A 21574-nucleotide genomic window follows, 5' to 3' on the forward strand; every position below is an offset into this window, starting at 1 on the left:
TTACAATAGCCAGGTGCTGGAAGCAACCTAAGTGCCCATCAGTAAGTGAGTGGATCAAAAAACTGTGGTACATTTATACAACGGAGTACTACACAGTAGAAAGAAAGAAGGAGCTCCTACCCTTCATGACAGCAGGGATGGAACTGGAGAGCATTATGCTAAGTGAAATAAGCCAGGTGGTGAGGGCAAGTACCATATGATCTCACCTATAAGTGGAACCTAATTAACAAAACAAACAAGCAAGCAAAATAAACCAGAGACATTGAAATTAAGAACAAATTGACAGTAACCAGAGGGGAGGTGGGAAGGGATAATGGGGGAGAAAGGGGAAGGAAGGGTTTTCAGGAACACCTATAAAGGACACGTGGACAAAACCAAAGGGGGGTAGGATCAAGGGTGGGAAGTGGGGATGGCTGGGGTATGGAGGAGAGGTACGGGGGTAAAATGGAGACAACTGTACTTGAACAACAATAAAAAAAAAGTTAAAAACACCCGAACAACTATGGGACATTTACACAATGGTAATGGAAAAAACATAATAAAGATTATATATTAAAAAAATTACTCGAAAAAAATATGATGGAAAACTTCCCTAATCTGGTGAAGGAAATAGACCTGAAAGTCCAGGAACTAGAGTACCAAATAAGATGAACCTAAAGAGGGCCCATATTAAGACACATCATAATTAAAATGCCAAAGGTTAAAGACAAAGAGTGAATCTTTTAAGCAACAAGAGAAAAGCAGTTACCTACAAGGCTGTAGCTGATTTCTCAACAGAAACTTTGCAGGTCATAGGGATTGGCAAGAAATATTCAAAGTGTTGAAAAGCAAGGGCCTACAACCAAGATTACTCTACTGAGCAAAAGTATCATTTAGAATTGAAGGAGAGATAGAAGAGCTTCCCAGACAAGAACAACTAAAGGAGTTCTTCACCACCAAACCAGTATTACATGCAAATGTTAAAGGGTCTTCTTTAAGAAGAAGAAAAAAGGTAAAGAATATAAATGAAAAATGGCAATAAAAACCTATCTATCAACAATTACTTTAAATGCAAATGGATTAAATGCTCCAATGAAAAGACACAGTGCTGCTCTGGCAGGGTGGCTCAGTTGGTTGGAATGTCGTCCTGTACACCAAAAGCTGCAGGTTCCTTCCTGGCCAGGGCACATAACTAGCTTGTGGGTTCGCTCTCTGGTCAGGGCACACACGGGAGACAACTGATCGATGTTTCTCTCTCACATCAATGTCTCTCTTTTGCTCTCTCTCTCAGATCAGTGAACATATCCTTGGTTGAGGATTTAAAAAAAAGATATTTAGTGGCTGAATGCATAACAAAATAATACCCTTGCATAGATTGTCTACAATAGATTCATTTTAGATAGAAATACACACACAGATTGAAAGTAACAGGATGGAAAAAAGATATTTCATGAAAATGCAAACAAACAAACAAAGCTGGGATAGCAATACTTATACAAGACAAAATAGACTTTAAAACAAGGGCTATAACAGGAGACAAATAAGGACCTAGCAATTCCACTTCTGGGCATTTATCCAAAGAAACTTAAAACACTAAATCAAAAAGTCATATACATTGATATGTTTATTGAAGCATTATTTAGGATAGCCAAGATATGAAAGCAACCTAAGTGACCATTGGTAGATGAAAGGGTGAAGTAGTGGGGCACATAGGCAGTGGAATATGACTCAGCCATACGGGAGAATGAAATCTTGCCCTCTGCAACAGCATGATGGACCTAGAGGGTATTGTGCTGAGTGAAGTCAGACAGAGAAAGACAAATACCACATGATTTCTCTTATATGTGGAATCTAAAAATCAAAATAAATAAGCAGAACAGAAACAGACTCATAGGTAGAGAGAACATTCTGATGGTTGCCGGATAGGACGGGTGTTAGCGGGCTGGGTGAAAACGGTGAAGGGGCTGAGTACAAATTGGTAATTACAGGATAATTATGGGATGTAAAGTATAGCATAGGGAATACAGTCAATAATATTGTAATAACTACATGATGTCAGATGGGTACTAGATTTATTGGTGTGATCGATCACCTTGTAAGTTATATAACCTTAATGTCTAATCATGGGGTTGCACACTTCAAAGTAATATAATATTGTATGTCAACTGTAATTTAAAAATAAGAAATGTTAAAAACAAAATAAAATTTCCAGAGGAAAAAAAATCACACATGATAATCAATCAGGTTTGAGGGACATATGTGAAAAAGTTGCAAATGGATGTGAACAGGTAGTAGGAAGATTAAAAAGAAATAAAAGGTCATAGGTCCAGGAAATAAAGTTTATCAAATGGCCACTTGTGGTTCTGTGAAGGTGGCAGATCCTGTGATAAGAATTCATCCAACAGGCCATAGTGCCGGGTGGCATGTGGCCCTGGGAGCCCGCTGGCGGCAGTGCGGCAGGGTGCTGCAGTCGGGCATTGGTGTGTGCGTGGGGGGATAATCTTGAGTATCGTTATGGAATCTGTCTCCTTTTAGGAACTGTACCTAAAAGAATAAGACTGGATTTTTGGTGAAAATGTGACACAGAAATCTAAGATACTATTGTTGTAAAAATACATTTATATTGTAAAAAATGTATTAGGGGAAAAAATAAACCTTGCCTGTTTATAATTGGTGAAGCATGGCTTTTTCAAAGGCAGAGAAGGTAAAAGTTCCCCTGGAATATGACCAACAACTGATGTTAAGGCACAGGAAATACTGTAGAGGGTAGAAGAGGATGACTGCAGAATCTAACAGCTGTGACTTTCCCACAGCGACTGTCACCTGTTTGCTTTTCTTTGACAGGGCAGAAACTGTAGCTGTCTCCGGCTGTGTCATTTCTATGTCTCCTCCTCCTTCACCATCTGATGCTTCTGGAAGATATAAAGTTTAAAAATTAGAAAAGCCTCTTCCTTCCCCCACAATTGCTACCACTGCTAGTACAATCTTGGTATACCACCTTTTTAGAAGGTTCTATTCCTTAGCAATTCCATCTCTAGGAAGATGCAGTTAAAGAAATGATTCAAAATGAAGATAGAGATTTCAGCACCAAGATGGCAGTCTTATTTATAAAGTTGCAAAACTGAAGATTATCCAGGTGTCTAATACTAGAGAATTTTTAATTATGGAACACTCACACTCACACTGATTTTACAGATACAAAACACCTCCTTTTCAGATAAGAAAGCTGCTGCTTAGAGAGGGTTGTAGGTCATGAGAAATTCTTATTTTAAACTTTTAAAATCTCTCAACAAAAAGATACATTTTTACTCAAAGAATTGGGAAAAATAAAAGTTTTAATGGTTTTCCTGTTTATAAAGTTCTCTCGAAGAAACATGGCAACCATAGATTTCTTACTTTCCATAATGTCACACTGCCTTCCAGATTATAGTGGTTGTTCTCTGTGAATACATTTTTGAATCTTTGAAAAGCTTTACTCATTCCCTTGAGTTTCTCTATATATTTCAGAGTCAGCCCAAAAGAATATTTGGTGAGTAAACATTGGTCAGAATTCATATTAAGATCCAAATGAACCCATTTGGTAGTCTTGAGTTTTTAAATGTTTGCATACCATGATGATTAATTTTGTGTCAACTTGATTGAGTCATGGGATGCCTAGATTCTTGGTCAAACATTATTCTGGGTGTTTCTGTGAGGGTGTTTCTTTTTCTCGAGATGAACATTTCCATGGGCATACTGAATAAAACATCAGATGGAAGCCTGAACACACTGACCTTCCCCTGAGTAAGAATATTTCCTGCTTTTGCACTTTTAACTGAAACATGGGCTCTTCCTGGATCTGGAATATGTCAGCCCAGACCTCAGACTGGAACCACACCATCGGCTCTCCTGGGTCTCCAGCTTGCCAATTCTTCTGATGATTGTGGGACCTGTCAGCCTCCATAATTGCATGAACCAATTCTTTACTTTATATCTGTATCTAGATACATAGATACAGAGAGATATATAGATTTCTACCTCCTATTGGTTGTTTTCCTGGAGAACCCTGATCAATACACACACTTTTCCTATCCAAGTACTAACCAGGCCCGACCCTGCTTAGCTTCTGAGATCAGATGAGATCGGGCGCGTTCAGGGTGGAATGGCGGTAGACAATACACACACTTTTAACTGTGTAGCATGAAAAAAAGAACTCTCCCCAGTCCAGTAGTAGCAGGTAGAGGATTAACAGGGAATTTTCAATGAGTGATTGAGTTGGCATTGAAAGTATTTATAGAACTTCTCCCTTTGGTGATATAGTATTAGTAATCATATTTTTCCCTATTCTTCCTGCTAAGTACAGCTAAAAATCCTGGGCATTGTATGGGTTGGCCAAAAAGTCTGTATTTTTTTTCTGTAAAATAAGGCACATTTTTCATTTTCACCAATAACTTTACTGATTTGGATATTTTGAGTATGTCAGCTATCTCCCATGTGGTATAATGTTAATTGTTCTCAGTTAATGTCTTGATTTGATTGCTATCAACTTCAATTGGTCACCTGACTGTGGAGCATCATCCAGCAATAAATCTCCAGTATGAAACTTTGCGAACTACTTTCGACATGTTCAATCAGTCACAGCACCTTCTCCATTCACCACACAAATCTTTTTTTTGCATTTCAGTTGTTTTTTATCTTTCTTGAAATAATAAAGCATAATACATGAAAAATGTTGCTTATTTTCTTCCATCTTCAATATTAAAATGGCCACACATAAATTCACCAATTTTGAAAAGTTTTTAAAAATGAACTCTTATATGACAGCTGTCACAATGTAATCTAACAAAATTGTTTTGAGTGAAGTTAAAGACAACTAAGCACTACTAGAGCCATCTTATGGAAAAAAAACAAATGAACTTTTTGGCCAACCCAATATATAAAACAAAACAGGAAGTCTCGGAAAGGCATGTGACTATAGAAGACCAACAAGTAATATGCTTGTTGGGATGGAAATATTCAGTATCCTAACTGTATTCATGTCAATGTCCTTATTTTGATATTGCCCTACAGTTTGGCAAGTTGCTATCACTGAGGGAATCTCGGAAAGGGGACATGTGATCTCTCTGTATTGTTTTTAACTACTGCATGTGAATCTACAATGATTTCAAAATACAAAGTTCAATTAAAATAATCTTTAAAGGAAATCCGTCGTCTTGTTGAGGAAGCCCAAAATTATTATGCTGGAAAAGCTAAGAAACGTGTGGTTGGCTGCGTCCCGGACTCCAGCAGCATCCCACTGCCGGGCTCCCTGTCACTGCAGTCCTGGCTCCGAGCCAGGGGGCAGCTGGGTTCAGAGAATGGCAGTCAACCCAGGGAGGCCACGTGGAGTCTTAAAAAAAAGCCTGAGGGCTAGGGTGAGATAAAATACGGGGTTCCCCATTAAATTTGAATTTCACAGAAACACTGAATAATGTTTTAGTATAGGCAAGACTCAAATATTACATGGGGAATATCTAAATTACTATTTATCTAAAATTCAAATTTAACAGGTTGTTGTGTATTTTTACTTGTTAAATCTGGCAATCCTACCTGGGGAATATCCTTCCCCAGAAATGACAACCTTCAGTCAGTCCTGTGAAATTTCTTATCCTGGGTTCTATTCATGGTGTCCCCTTTCTTTTAACAGCCTCCAACCCGTCTTCATCTGGAATCATGCAGGTAAGCCTTTGCTAGAACTACACAGCCCTCCTTCCTTTGCCTCTGTACTTATGCTTATTGTAGCTTATAAATCAGCACATAATTTTATCCTTGCTCACAGTGTGTGCTGGTGTTGCATAAATGTTTGGCTTTTTCTCCACTTCAACTGTAAACAGTTTGAGAGTTACCCACGAGTACCTCAAGTACTTGACCCAGTGTTGATTACAAGTAAAGGGCACTCCCGTCTAACGCTTTATGTACACTTCTATTATAAAAGTAATATGTATTCTCTGTAAAACATTACACCCTTACTTAAAGCTTCTACACTTTTATTAGCTTTAAAAACACTTTAAGATAAAAACGATGAAATGCAAATAGGTAACTGTCAGTATGAAACCCGTAAATATTTAAAAACCAAGTGATGCTCTTTAAAAAAAAATTCTGAATTCTGTATCTCTCCATTGCCCAGAGTCTGAAACTGACGCGTACACAGTCTGTATTTAAGCAATCTAGCTGAACATAGCAAATTTTAAAAGGTATGTGACTCTTACACAACAAAAACCCATGGGAAATATTTAACATACCTTGTTAATCAAGTGCTCTAAATCTGAGTTACTTCTTGTTCCAAAAAATTATTTCATCTGCAACCTTTTAATATATAAAATGACATCATCTCATATCACCATAGAGTGAATATATTAGTTATTTTTTGGTTCCAAAAGAGTAAAGTAGTTTCCTGAATTAAGGATGCTAGTTCTGTGATTTCCATTAAGAAAATACTATGGAGACCCAAGCTCCAGGTCTCCAGCGCCAGGGTTGCTCTAGAATTGCTGGCATTTGCGGTGACGCCAGACCTGTACCAATCAGACCCAGTGGCTGACTGAGCCCATGGAATGGAGCCACCGAGATGGTGCCACTAAGTCTCCAAATCACTGAGTGTACTTTAAAATATTTAAAAAGGCAAAAATTTGTTGAATTCTTCCAAAAGAGTACTCAAGTACACTGTTCTTTTTAAATATACGGCAAAAAGGGCAGGCTGAAATTAAAAGGTTCCTTTCCCTCAATCCCTGTCTTTGTCCTCTCGATGAGAAATATCAAGTCCAATTTCCCAGCGATTTCCTTAAGCTTCCAAGGACTTGCTTGCATGAACCCTTTCTAGGTTTTGGGAGGAACCTTGGCAATAAATCATAGAGTCAAATTTTCTGTAAAAATTTCCAAAAGAAAGGTATTTTAACTACATATTAAGACAACTGTCTATTTCCAGTCAGAATTCTCCTTTGTCACGTATCCCTAGTGAGTGGTGTCAGAGTGGGAGTGAACGTTTTGGGGATACAGAGTAAGTTGGTTGAACACACATTTAGTGTGAGTACGATGGGATATTACATGGCTCACAATCATATAGTCTAGAGACAAATTATTGCTGGCTGTCCTAGGGTAGGACTGCTTCAAGGAATAAACAACCCTTCCACCCTGTGCTAACAGACGCCCTGCTGCAAAGAGAGCGGGACCAGATGTTATGGGTCACGGACGAATGTGCCTGCAGCACTCATCCTAGACCCACATGGGAGGTGGAAGAGAAGCCAGGTTTGGCATGCAGAGAGCCAGAAACTAGTCAGTGAAAAGTTCTTCCAACCATCAAAAATGTAAAACTAAGCAGAAAATTTTTGTCTATTCAAAACGAAGGTCTTTCCTGTAGGAATAGATGGTACATTTTAGATGGTAGTTTTTAAAGAGATCATATTTTTAATTTCTTATTTTGCTTAAAGATTGTATTTATTTATTTTTAGAGAGGGGAAAGGAGGGAGAAAAAGGGGGAGAGACATGTCAATGTGTGGTTGCCTCTCACGTGCCCTCTCCTGGGGACCTGGCCTGCAACCCAAGGCATGTGCCCTGACTGGGAATCAAACGGGCGACCCTTTGGTTGGCAGGCAGACACTCAATCCACTGAGTCACACCAGCCGGGCTAATTTCTTATTTGATGAGGTGAGTAAAATAAAAATTGTCAGAATTCCTTCATTTTCAGCCATACAGTTGTGATTCCTTACTTAAAATAACTTCTCTCATACCTAATTTTATATCGGTAATTTTATATCCTTTTTCTAAGAGAGGGACCTCAAATTGTATAAGCTTCGACATTCACAAAGGCCTAGATCTGCCCTGGTGAGCAACCTACTAAATCCTCTCTTATTAGTTCTCACACTTTCTCACAAGACAAATTACTAAAACACACAACAACATGAATTAGTTCCAAAAGCCTAATGCTAAACCAAAGAAGACTGATTCAAGAGGCCACAAGATGTGTGATTCCATTTATTTAACACCCTGGTTTATTTAAAACTATAGGGACAAAAACAGATCGGCAGTCACTGAGCACGGGAGATGGGAGATCTCTGGCAGGGTGGTGATGGAAATGTTCTCTAATTGTCGTGGTGGCCACACAACTGTAGGAGTTAATCAAAATTTATAAAACTGTACACAGCAAAAGGTTAATTTTACTATATGTAAATTACTTGTCAATAAACTTCACTTAAAAAAATAATAGAAGCTAACTCGCATAAACAATTCTTAGTGATTGCACAATATAACACAACTAGTAATTGGCAGGGGTAGGATTTGAATCCCAGGTATAATAAACCTAGAGTCCACAATCTCAACATAGCCCTGCAGGAAAAGATGCCTCTTGCAGCTTAGTAACATTTCTTTTTTTTAAATTTTTATTTTTTTCAATTATAGTTGACATTGAATATTAGTTTCACAAGTACAGCATAGTGGTTAGACATTTATATAATTTATGAAGTGATCCCGGCACCATCCATAATTATTACAATATTACTGACTATGTTCCCTATGCTGTACTTTACATTCCCGTGACTGTTTTTTAACTCCTAATTTATAGTTAAACCCTTCACATTTTTACCCAACCTCCCAAATTCCCTCCCATCTGGCAGTCGTCAGTTTTTTTTTCTCTGTATCTATGAGTCTGTTTTTGTTTTGTTTGTTCATTTATTTTACTTTTTAGATTCCACAAATAAGTGGAACCATGTTGTATTTTTCTTCTCTGTCTGACTTATTTCCCTTAACATAAAACCCTCTAGGTCTATACACATTGCTGGAAATGGTAAGATTTCATTTTTTTACGGTCAAGTAATATTCCACTGTATATGCAGCGTGGGGCAAAAACAGACATAGTTATTAGTGTGTAAAACAGTTTATTCTTGTATTGCTATTTATTAACTATTGTATTGTTTTCCATATGAACTGTAACCCTACTTTTGCCCACCCTGTATGTACTACACCTTTATCCAATTGTAATGATGTTTCCTTTTATTCCTTGTTTGCTAAGTCTTTCTTTCCCTATAAATCATACAGGTTAAGAAGCCACTCCTTGGCTTCTGGAGGCCTGCAGGCCCTTGCCCCACTTTCACTATGCCCCACCTCACTCACCTCCTGTATGTGATTGGTGCCCTTCCAGCTGCTACTGTGGGGTTTGTGTACCTTCTAAGCCCATGCGGGCCCTGTTAAGTGGTGAAAATCTGTCAGTTTCTTCAGCTGCCCTAACTCCCAGTGGTTTTTACAGCCAGAGGTAATGGGGGTTTATCGTCCTTGTGCTGGAACCCTGGGCTGTGTGGTCTGGCCTGGGGCTGTGATCACTCACTCCCAAGGTGTCCCTCCCAATATTTGTTCACCACATGTGAATGTGGGACCGTCTGTTTCGCTCTGCTGCCACCGCCTCTGTGCCTTACTGTGCCCTCTCTGCCTGGCGTCATGACTCCACTCCTCCTACCTGTCTGGACGAATGTGGCTTCTTCAAACCTTTGGTTGTTGGACATCCATACAGCTTGATTTTCTGACGTTTCTGGGTGTTACTTGTCTTTGAGATCTGGTTGTACTACTGTCTACGGTTGTGTGAGAAGCTGAAGCGTGTCTACCTATGCCTCTATCTTGACCAGAAGTTCTCAGGGTGTTTGTGTGTGTGTGTGTGTGTGTGTGGGGGGTATTGTTTAACAAATGCTTCAATTTCTAATGGTTATATGATTATTTTGATTTTTCTAGTTTTTTTATTGTTTGGGTGATATTTTTCTAGGTAATTGGTTGTTTTCTCTAACTTTTCAAATTCATCAGTAAGAATTGATACATATAGCTATGTCTCCTTTTCTTTTCTCCCATTTTTAAAATTGTATCTTCTTTTTTCTTGCTCAACCTTGGAGAAAGCTTTAAGAAAAAATAGGCTCTCTATTTACAGGTACTTTGTGTTCCATCTTTGATTTCTATTACACTAATTAATGTTCTTTACTTTCTTAAGGTTTACTCTACTGATTTTATAACCTTTGAAGTTGGGTGTTTAGCCCTCTACGTTTTCCTTTTTCTAATGTAATAAGCATTACGGTATATTAGGTGCATGCAAGCTGAGAATTGTTTAAACTTCCTGTTGGTTGAATTGTTCCTTTTATTATTATGTTGTGACCCAGTTTTTAAAAATTGTTCTTGTTTAATGTAGTTCAACTTCACTTATTGGGGGGTATTCTATATCTCTAGAGGTGGTCAGCTGTTCTCTGAGGAATCAAACTGTACACACTGAAAACTAGTGCTGGAGACATAGCTGTACTTCAACAGTCTAAAGTGTTTTGCTAAAATTACTCATCCCTCAGAGTCAGAATGTTTTATTTGGCAGGGAGAGGCAGGGCTGGGAACTACTCTTTAAGAACCATGTTCCCAGCTCATTAAGGGACTCCCACCAGCATCACTAAGAAAGAACACAATTCCCACATTCCAAAGAACAGGACTCTGTGAAGAGTGATCTTAGTGAAGGTCTTAAGGCCAAGCCAGCAAAACAGAACACAGGGCAGTGGAGGGGAGAAGAGGGGAGAGGAGTAGAGGGGAGGACCTGTGGTCATGTTCCATCCCTTACTGCTTCTGTACACTTTTCAAAATAATTACTACAGCTGTGCCATGACCAAAGAATAAGGGCTTATAATCAATTAGTCCAAAGCAGAAAACAATCGTACTGTCTGTAAATGTATCTTTCATTTAACTGCTCAGAATGCCACCTCTCCCTTTATCCTTGTGATTTCCACTTTTCTATCAAAATCTTACTTTTTCCTCCCAAATTCAACTCAAGTTTCACCTCCTTTGTAAAGACCTTCTGAGTAGCCACAATTTTCACTGAGAAAGGAAAATGTGGAGAAAAGAAGACTAGGATCTAGTGTACCAATGAAGAATTCAGTGACAGGTGGCAGGAGGAACAGAAAATCCAAGGCCAAGTTTGTGATGCCTAGTGCAGGGCCTCTGGTTGCTTTGAAGGGGCTGCTCAGAGAAGCCCGGGCAGGCTCAGTCACCAGTCTCACAGCCTTTTCTGGCCATGCAGTCCCAGGTCCAGGTGTGGGAACACTGGACCACTCAAAGTCTTTTGTAGGCTGTGGTGGTTCATCAGGCTCTACACTAGCAAAACCTCTCTGGTTTTGTTTTGTTCTTCCTAGCTACCATCTTTTCCTTTTTGCTTTAGTACTCCCATATCCGGCAAGAAACTAGGCATGATCTACCTCTTTCATCTCTCAGGCTCTTTAAGATGCCTCCTCCCTCTCTCCAAAAGATTTGACAAAACAAGTATTTCTGAATGTAAGTTCTTCTGAGTTGGTTCTATCAGAAATTTTGTTGTCATTCTGAACTGGAATGAGGAATGAGGGAATCTATTACCACCTTTAATTTTGCCATTTCTAGTGTCAAATGCTACAGCCTGATCTACCTTCCAAAAAGGTTTTTTTTTCACAGCTGAAGATGTTCCTAGCAATGGATCCAGACTTGGCTTACAAAATACGTTGCCAGTTCCCACAGAAAACTTTAAAATTAGAAAATCTGGAATAAGATGGCAAAACTCTAAATTGGAGTTGCTTTATAGTTCCTGAAACTCTGAAAGAAGATAAAATACTAAGACCGGTAAGATCATCTCAAAAATACATGACTGAAGAAAAATGTTTCACCTCCTTTCTGTGGGGAGCTTGATTGCTACAAGATTTGTGTCACCAGTTACATGCCAGCAGAATTAAATCTTGAATGTTGCTTTTCAAAATTTTGACTTCTGGGTTAGTAATAGTTCACTTATTAATTTCAAAAAATGTACATAGGATAGCATCCTCAGGAATCATCACTCCTCATCAGGACAAAGCACCCAGAGCTACAGCGGTCTGACTTCTTGCGTAAAGGCTGACATGTAAGCCTGGATGCAGGGCCGGTGGAGGGGCCTTGGATGCCAAGTATCAAGGAGCTACAGGACCTGTTACAAAAATGCACTGGAGATCGTACAGCTCTCAGAGGACAACTTTGCAGGAAGAACAGCTACCTGCATGCTGTCTGTTCTGCAATAAGGCATTTTTCTTTTATCCTATTTAATTTTAGCTTAAGGAAAGAAATTAGATATGTCAGTTTAAGCAACAGGACCTCTACTTTAGTCTTGAGTGTTAGAGCTCCACCCTTCTTCCCTTCTAGTTTGTTTTAAATGTTGGAACATTTATATACAGTAGTCCTTGTCCACGGTTTCGGTTTCTGCGGTGTCAGTTACCTAGGGTCAGCCATGGTCCAAAAATATGAAATGGAAAATTCCAAAAATAAGTAATTCAAAGTGCTAAATGGTATGCCTTTCTGAGTAGTGCTATGAAATCTTGCTCCGTCCTTCCCAGGACAGGAATCATCCCTTTGTCCTGCGTATCCACTGAACATTCTACCCACCCGACAGTCACTTAGTAATGGTCCTTCACTCTTAGATCCACTGGCTAGGTATCGCATGCTTGTGTTCAAGTCACCCTTATTTACTTAATAGTGGCCCCAAACCACAAGGGTAGTGATGCTGGCAATTTGATATGACAAAGAGGAGCCTTTAAATGAAAAGGTATGTATAGAAAAACATAGTATATATATGGTTCAGTATTACTTCAGGTTTCAGGCACCCATTGGGAGTCTTAGAACATACCCCCCTTGGAAAAGGGGGGGGCTACTGTATTTGGGGGCAGTGTTCAAACTATGAGTAATTTCAATGTCACCCTTTCTGGTCGCCCTGTATAGCTGGAGTTCGGCGAAGAGCCATGAATGCTGGCAGTGGCATTTTGGGCGTTAGTAGAACTGTTGTGTTAATTGGATGAGCATACTTGATACATTTGGAAGCAGTGCTATATAAATTTTCTGTTCCTAGAATAAACTAATAATAATCATAATACCTCTAACATATTTTGTGCAGGACACTTTTCTAAATGCTCTACATACACTGACAGTTAACTCTCACATCAATCTTATGAGACAGGTACTATTGTTATAATGTTTTTCGGAGGTGGAAACCTGAGGCACTTGCCCAAGGTTCATAGACGTCAGCGCCAGGGTTTAGGTCTAGGCAGCCTTGATTCAGAGTCTACTCTTAATCGCTACGCAATGCTGCCCCTCTACTTTAAAAAGCAAACTAAGTGGCTCTCCAGTGGGCCTGATCTCTAAGCATTGTACTCATCTAACTGTGGCAGAAGCTGCTGTAAGTGCTGAGCTATGCTCCACTACAACAAACCCACCCAACTTGTCCAGATGTGTTAGTAACTCTCCCTCCACTACCGCAGCCCATCCTTTATTTTAGCTGGGGAGAACATACATTCTGCTTTGCCTGGGCTAGTCCTGGTTTATGCCTGTCATTCCCGCATCTTATCTGGCTTAGTATCTGTCTTATTGCGAGGATTCTTTACTATATTAACATGTGTTACTATCCAAGTGCGGGAAAGAAAATGTCATCCTCAGACTTTTTGGACCCGACCTCTGCTCCGTGCAGCACGCCTGTAACACTCCCTGAACAGTCCTCGGTGTACGCGTTTTTGGAAGTGCCAGTGAAGAGGAGTGATGAAGGAGGTCCTAGAAGGCTTAAATCCTAGCTCCAACTTTTGTGTTTCCCCATTTGTGAACTGAAGTCATACTGCTGTGATTTATGATTCTCTTCTGGTTCAGGCCAATTTCTATTAAAAATGCTGTATCCCTGGACAAGTCAAAATTTCCAGAGTGAGGTTAAATGCTAAAGTACAGAGGCATAAGGTAAAATTAAAAATATATGTAGGAGAACATGGCCCGTTATATGGGTGAGTTACATCATGTCCTCTGAACAGAAATTTCATAAGGAAAAGCCTAAGAGGCTGCAGTTAGAGCTGCTACACACTCACCCTTGCTGTAAAGTGTGACCCCAAGGAAGAGAAATGTTACAATGGAAAAGCACACTGTTTCTATTAAGACTGCCTACAGCCTTCACAGAGACTTCAACTTCCTATTACATTACTTAATGTATGCCCTTAATGTGCCTTTCGTGAATCGTTAAAAGTGGGCGTAATGTTCACATGCCCTGCTTCAGAATGCTTCACTTTCTTACCTAGCTTCTCAATGGAAAAAGCGAGGTCTTAACTGCCTTTTTGTGTAGTTTAGGACTAGGTACTTTACTACTTCATCCTGAAAGTTTCTTACTGGCAAACTAGGCTTAGAGATAGTTACCTATCACATAATTCCCCACTACATGGGAAATACACAGAGAGGGATTTGTGTTCAGAATGACCTTCAAGACCACAGCTCTGAGGTCTTATATGATGGTGTAGGATAAAGCCGAGATGTAACAGTCTAATGAGGTAAATAAATAAGAGAGACTAAAATAAGATTTGAATTGTCAATATTATACTACCAATTTGATGGGGTCATCATTAAAATTTTTTTTTTACCCTTTTCCCTGATATAAAAGTAATACATACTAATTGTACAGATTGAGAAAATAAAGTAAAAAGAAACAAAAGTATGGTATTACTTTAAAAAGATGGTCCCACTATAAAAAGAAATCTATTACAATTTTGACACATTTATTTCTGCCTTTTTCTGTCTCTGTGCATATGAATATATGCATGTATATATACATGTAGGCACACACCTTCACATATCTGGAACTACAAAGCATAAACAAATACTTTAATATTCTATCATGCATTTTCCCACACCCACTAGTCTTGGAAAACTTTTTCAATGGCTGTGTAACAAAACGCTGTTTGCCTACACTACATTTATTTGTTCTTTTATCACTACTTAGATTATTTCCAAAATCTTGCCTTTGCAAATATGTTATAATAGATATTTTTGTAACAATTTATGTATTTCTGACTACAATAGATTTCTAGAAGAAAATACATTATAAAATTTTATGCATGTTCTTAAGGGTTTTAACTTATAAAATATTTTACAAAAGGTTTTGGATCAATTTTCAAGTCATCGACATGTGTAAAAATACCTGATGCATCACCTTCCACAAACATTGAGTTTTTAAACATTGCTGAGAGGCTAAAATGATATTGCATTTTAATTTGTATTCATTTGAGGGTAAACATTTTACTGTTTTTATTGGCCATGTGTATTTCTTATATGAATAGAATGTACTTAACTTTTGTTCATTTATCAAAAAGGGTTTTAATGTTTCCCTTATCAATTATATGAGTCTTTTCATGTTAAGGTTAATTAAAAAATTATTTTTGATCTACAGATGTTTTAAACTGTAATAAGATCAAATATATTCTATTTTTCATTGTGATTATGCTTAGAAAAGTTCTCCCCATGCCAAAACAGATGCTTTTATCTAGTTTTCTTACAAATTATTATAATAAATATTATTGTTTTATTATCAGAAAGTCTTGACATTAAAGACAGTAATTTAAAAGAAGGAACACAGGTTTTGAAAGACAGACTTGAGGGAAGCAAAAAGTGATAGTGCATATCCTCAAATCAAGAGAGAGAAGAGAAAACTATAAAAATAAGTAGATACAAAAACTCAAGTGAGCAAAGCAGTTTGGGCAATGACATCATGGTACAGCAATCAATGTCCACATTAATGATTCAGTTCTCAAATAATGGTTAAACTTTATTTTCTTAAAAATGGGTTAATCTTTTCAACATAAAAAAAAAGATTTTATCTATTTATTTTTAGACAGAGGGTAAGGGAGGGAGAAAGAGAGGGAGAGAAACATCAATGTGTGGTTGCCTCTCGCACGCTCCCCGACTGGGGACCTGGCCCACAACCCAGGTATGTGTCCTGCCTGGGAATTGAACTGGTGACCCCCTGGTCTGCAGGCCAGCGCTCAATCCAATGAGCCACACCAGCTAGGGCTAAAATTGGATTAATCTTTTTTTTTTTAAACATTTAATTTCAATCCTATGAAGTCTATTTTTTTTGTATGGTATAAAGTGAAGCTCTAACTTTATTATTTTTCCAAATATTTAATCAATTATCCTAACATGTTTCTGAATGATGCTTCCATTACTCACTGTCTTGTCATGGCATTTCCATTTAATCAAAATGTAAAGCATATGCCCTGGCTGGGTAATTTGGTTGAAGTGTCATCCTATATACCAAGGTTGTGGGTTTGATCCCCAGTCAGGGCACATAAAAGAATCAACCAATGAATGCATAAATAAGTATAACAAGAAATCAAAATGTTTCCTTCTCTTAAAAAATCAATAAAGCCTTTGAAATAAACAAATAAAAACATAAAGCATACATATATTAGGATCTGGTTCCACTGATTGCCTCTGAGTCTTCTATAGGCACCACACTATAATATTATTTTAAAAAATATATTGAGTTTCCTTCTTTTTTGTATTCCTACATGGCTATCACATTAGGGTGCAGTGAGGAGCTAGAGAGGGAGCTCCAGATTCAGGCCATAATCTTGAAAGAGCTGGGAAAGTGCCAGGGACAGATGAAGGTCAGTAAGGATGTAGGTATGGAAGGTAAGCAATTTTGCTCCAGATTTTTGAGTACACCTCTGTCACTCAATAGCTCTTCAGCTTAGAATAAATAAATTCACCCTCCTGTGCCATGGTTTCCTTATATAATGAGGTTTTTGAGAGGATAAAATGAATTAGTTTAAAACTCTTAGACCAATGCATAGCCCACGGCAAACATCGTTATCACTTATTTGAAGCCATCTTCCACCTCCATCATGCTACTGAAATTACTCTTGCAAAGGGCATCAATGATTCCCTAAACATCAAATCAATATGGCACAAAGATTAAAATTATAGGCTCTCTAGAATCAGGTTGCCTGCATTAAAATGCCTTCTCTGCCATTTATAAGCTGTGTGACCTTGGAAAAGTTACTTGCTCCCATTCTGTGCCTTAATTTCCTCATTTATAAAATGGGGGTATTAGTAGTTCATACCGTGTAAGGCTGTTACATGGAGTCCTGATGTGAATGTAAATTGTGTTGCACACAGTCTGGCACACAAGTAAATTCTCAGGACGCGGTCCTCACAGCCATCATTTTAGTTGACTGCTCTGGACATCTGACTATATTGTTGACCCTCAGCTTTTGGACACTCCTCCTTTGACTTCTGGCGTACTACGGTGTGGTTCTCAAACATCACTTTGCACACTCTCTTCTCTTTCCTATCCCCCCAAATGCTGGCATTCTGCAAGTCGACCTCCCCTACCCTATTCTTTAATGACCCTACACTTTCCTCATGTTCCTTCTCCTAAGATAAAAGTTGGCAAATTTTTCGTTAGAGGACCAAATAGTTAATACGCTAGGCTTGTGGGCCACATGATCTCTACACATTGAATCATGAAACCATCCATTGAAAATACATACATGAGTGGGCACGGTTATATTACAATAAAACTTTATATACAAAATAGGCAGCCAGCCCACGGGCCAGAGTTTGCCAACTCCTCCTTTAGGTAGTTGTTACAGCTCAGGTGCCACTTAATTAGACCACTCATCATATTGCATCTGTCCTCCCTACTGGACGGTAGGCTCTCTGAGAGCTGGGTGTCTTTTCATCCCTGCTTTGCATGTAGCAGAGATCTGGAGGACATAGTCAAACAACATTTTCTGAAACACAGAATAAGATGACCACATAATATCAATCTTAACAGTTAAAAACTTCGTTGTGCTACAAGGAAGAAGGAATTTCTTCCATGTGAGCCCTTCAGTAGCTACCAAGACAAACTATGGAGAAGACCTCATGGCCTGTGTAACACATCTAGTAGAACCAATCTTTCTTCCCCAAGTGTGAGAGGGAAATTCAGGTCCAGGAAATTCACAATTTCAAGGACCAAGTAATATTGCAGACATCAAAATAGAGCTGTCCAGCGTGATCTATAAAACAGGACACACTTTATAGGAACTGAGAAACAGCTGTTTCCCCATTTCTGTTTTAAAAAAGGAAATGGCTACAGGGTTCAGGAGTATATGCTAAACATATGGAGAACATTTGCTTAAAATTTGATGTGGAGTTGACAGAGGGCTCAGTTTGTAAGAGATAATCTTATTGTCTCAGTGGGTGAAATTAAGAGGATAAAAAGTATGTATACAGAGTCATTTCAGCATTGTGATGAATGGAAAAGGAAACACCAATAAACACGGAAGGGAAAAAAGAAAAGTTGAAGGTGAAAGGAACTGAATATACCCCAGGGAAGGCACTAATGACAAGGACCAAGTATCACTTGCAATAATAATGGATTTACTAAAATAAATTTCAGATAAAGATGACACTGGTTTAGGAGAACATATGGAAACCAAAATGTCATTCAAAAGTAAGTGTGAATATTGGGTTTCTCTAAATATAGTGTAGAGAATTCTTGTAGAGCTAAGAATGCCTGGGAAGTATATTGAAGACTCTGGAGCAGAATTGTAGAGTTCTGGAATACACTTAGAAATAGGTAGGAAGTAGACAAAACACCATGTTAAACTTATTTCTTTTAATTCCCATGTTCAAACTTAACCAGCAGTGATGTATTTAGTATAATTAAACATTTGCTGGACTCCTTTTATGGGTGATTATTCATTTTGTGTGACTCAACATATTCTCTCAAGTGGCAATTATGAGACAGCGCTCTTTAGAATGTTTTCAAATCATAAAATCATTATTGTCAAAAAAGGACCCAAGATTTTCTTTAAAAGAACAAAACATTGGTTTCCTTTAGTTTTCTACTTCCCCTTCCCTCCCAAGAATTATGAAAGGATTCATTGTGTGGCTGCATGGACAGTAATTCACTCATCCTTCAAATGTTTAATGAGCACCTGCTGTGTACCTGGCACTGTGCTAAGCCCAGAGGAAGCAAGATGAATAAGATATGGTCCTTATTCCGAGAAGCTGGCAAGTGAGAGCGACAGATGTGCGTAAGTAATTAAAATGCAGTGTGATGTTATAGTGATGGAGAACAAATATGAAGTGATGAGGTACTTTTGGGGGGAGGGTTGGACTAGAAAGAGATAGCATCAGGGAGTTTTCTACGGCGGTGGAACTGTGTGCATAGTACTGATTGTGGTGGTGGTCACAGAAATTTATAGGGGGGTTAAATTCATAGAGCCTGTACGTCAAAAGGAAAACGGACTAATTTTACTGTATGATGATTTAAAATAAAAAATACAACGTGATAGATGCCTATCAATAGGAATACAGATAAATAAACTATGGTATGTTTGAATAATGGAATACTACTGAGTAATAAAAGGATTGGACTACTGGTAAATGCAACAATGTGGATGAGTCTCAAAATCATTAGTGAGGAAAAGCAGGATAAAGCTAAGTACGATTCCCATACGATTCCACTCATGTGAATCCCTAGTGTGGGCAGCATTAACATAGAATGACAGAGACAGAGCAGTGGTTGCTTTGTACGTGGGGTGGGATGGGGTGGGGATTGACTGGGAAGGGATCTCAGGGAACTTTCAAGTGTGACTGAAATGTCCTGGGTCTTGGTCAAAACTGATTGAAAAGTACACTTAAGATTTATTGAGTACCCCAATAAATTTAAATTATACCTCAATAAAAAATATGTTTTCTGTGGTCTTGGCTTATCTTTCACAGCATACAATTTCTTATGGTGTTTACTTATAGTTGTAAGCAACACTAACCACCTCTGTACCATATTTTATTGTTTTCTTTTTAAAAGGCATTATATTTTTTGATTTCTTAATCGAGTCAACATATTTTCCAATAATAAATCTTGTGACATACGATTAAAATGCAACGTGCAGAGTGGGCAGCAGTAGAGCGATGAGGGCACTAGGACTCTGCTTGTCTTAGGTGAGGACCTGCTGGTGCAAATCAGACACTTTCAAACCCGTGGGAGTGGCCACAGGCTTAAACAACAACAACAATCAATTTCACAGAAATACAGTGTTTAATGTTTTAATAAATACAGCACAGGTCATGATACACAGCAACTCCCTTTGATAATTTGACAGCCTTGAACTAGGCCTGAAAAGGTGATTCTGGCCCCTTTCCTCAGCTTCTGGTAAGGTGCTGGGTCCTTCTGAGGAAGCTAAGGCTGTCCTGGGGTGAGGCTCTCACTGAATCTGGGGACTAGCACTGCACCCAGCAGCACTCACTCACACCATGGCCTCAGTTTCTCGGAGCTCGCCTGCACCTACTCAGCCCTTATCCTGCTTGCCAATGAGGTGATGGTGACTAAGGGTAAGGTCAATGCTTTCATTAAAGCAGCTGGGGTAAATGTTGAACCTTTCTGGCCAGGCTCGTTTGCAAAGGCTCTGGCCAATATCAACATGGGCAGCCTCATCTGCAAGGCAGGAGCTGGTAGACCTGCCCCAGCAGCTGGTGCGGCTCCAGTAGGAGGTCTTTCCCTTGTCACCACTGCTGCCCCAGCTAAGAAGAAAGTGGAAGTAAAGAAAGAAGGACCTGAGGAGTCTGATGATGACATAGGCTTTCGTCTTTTGGCTAAACCTCTTCTGTAACACACTCAATAAAAAGCTGAACTGGGGACAGTAGGGGAAGGTGATTCTGGGTTTCACAGAGTTTTGTCAGTATACAACAGTCTCCAAACTCCTGTAGCAAATTCCATTTACGGAAATCGAAGCAGGTAAGACCCACTGAAGTCATTAGTTGTTGAAATAGTTTCAGGACCTGGGGAGATGGGACCGGTGACTATTTCTATACTTGCTGAGGGGAAGAGACAAAACCCTGCCCACGGTGCTGCAGAAATAAGCAGATCTTCATAGAGATGTTTTATTTCACTTTGTGACATGCTTTAACTTCATGATTAGGATGTGGTGGCAAAAATCAACAGGACCTGATACATGTTATACTCTGGACGGCTGTTTTTAGTCTAGAAAACCAGTATTCCCAAGTGCCATTTTCTGTGCTACACACCTTGCTGCAATCGGGCCACATGGCCAAGCTTTATTTACATTGGCCATTTTATACTTTCCTCACTCAGCCCTCTAGTTTCCCTTACTTTTATGCCAAGGAACAGACACAGAGTTTTTCCTTTTTATAATTTATATATGCAGAAAATACATCCAAGTCAGGTATGCCCCTTTCATCCGCAGGAAGAGTCTGGGGCCCTCTGACTCATGGACATGACAAGCCCAGAAATAGAATAAGCGATCTGGCTGAAAGGGAGAGATGAGTGGAAACTTCTAAGCCAGCACACTGGTAAGGTGCTATGTCATATGAAATTAATTCTCTGAGGTCAGCAATTAGAGTCAGGTTACAGCCTAAACATCATTCTGCTTGCTAATTACTTGACCCATTACAATATTTATTTCATTGAGAGAGATGCCCAGCCAGGACTTCCAAGGGTGGGCTCGGGGGCAGATAGAAGACAGCAAACAGCCAGAGAAATAGCTTTCTTTTATAAATAGATATGTCTCCCAGGCCCATAAGTGAAATGACTTCCTGCCTCTTTAAGTGGGGGATCAGGTGTATTATGCTCCTCCTTTTCCAGCAACATGAGATCTCAGAGCTCTTTAGCAAAGTGCAAAAGACGACTGAAGAAATTACTTGAGTTACCTTCTATCATGAGAAGCCCGGAGGTGAGATGGTAACAAAACAACCCATTGTGTACGAAAGAGGAGGAAGCCAGGGCACAAACAGTGTGGCTAGAATGGTACAGGCATGTACCTTCGAA

The 21574-nt window shown here is 39.0% G+C and overlaps 1 protein-coding gene across 8 annotated transcripts in view; it reads right to left on the bottom strand.

Moving 5' to 3' along the window:
• The window catches only part of CMSS1 (cms1 ribosomal small subunit homolog), a 379939-nt gene that overhangs the window by 38062 nt on the left and 320303 nt on the right, over positions 1-21574 (bottom strand). For 6 of the 8 annotated variants that reach the window (XM_024558131.4, XM_053918305.2, XM_024558132.4 and 3 more), the window contains one exon: positions 2803-2891. In XM_024558131.4, coding sequence (XP_024413899.2) covers positions 2803-2891 — 89 coding nt within the window. The remainder of the gene's footprint in view (positions 1-2802; positions 2892-21574) is intronic. The other 2 variants (XM_053918304.2, XM_053918307.2) reach the window with 1 other exon arrangement.

This window comes from Desmodus rotundus, chromosome 2, assembly GCF_022682495.2.
Source record: "Desmodus rotundus isolate HL8 chromosome 2, HLdesRot8A.1, whole genome shotgun sequence".
Taxonomy (NCBI): domain Eukaryota; kingdom Metazoa; phylum Chordata; class Mammalia; order Chiroptera; family Phyllostomidae; genus Desmodus; species Desmodus rotundus.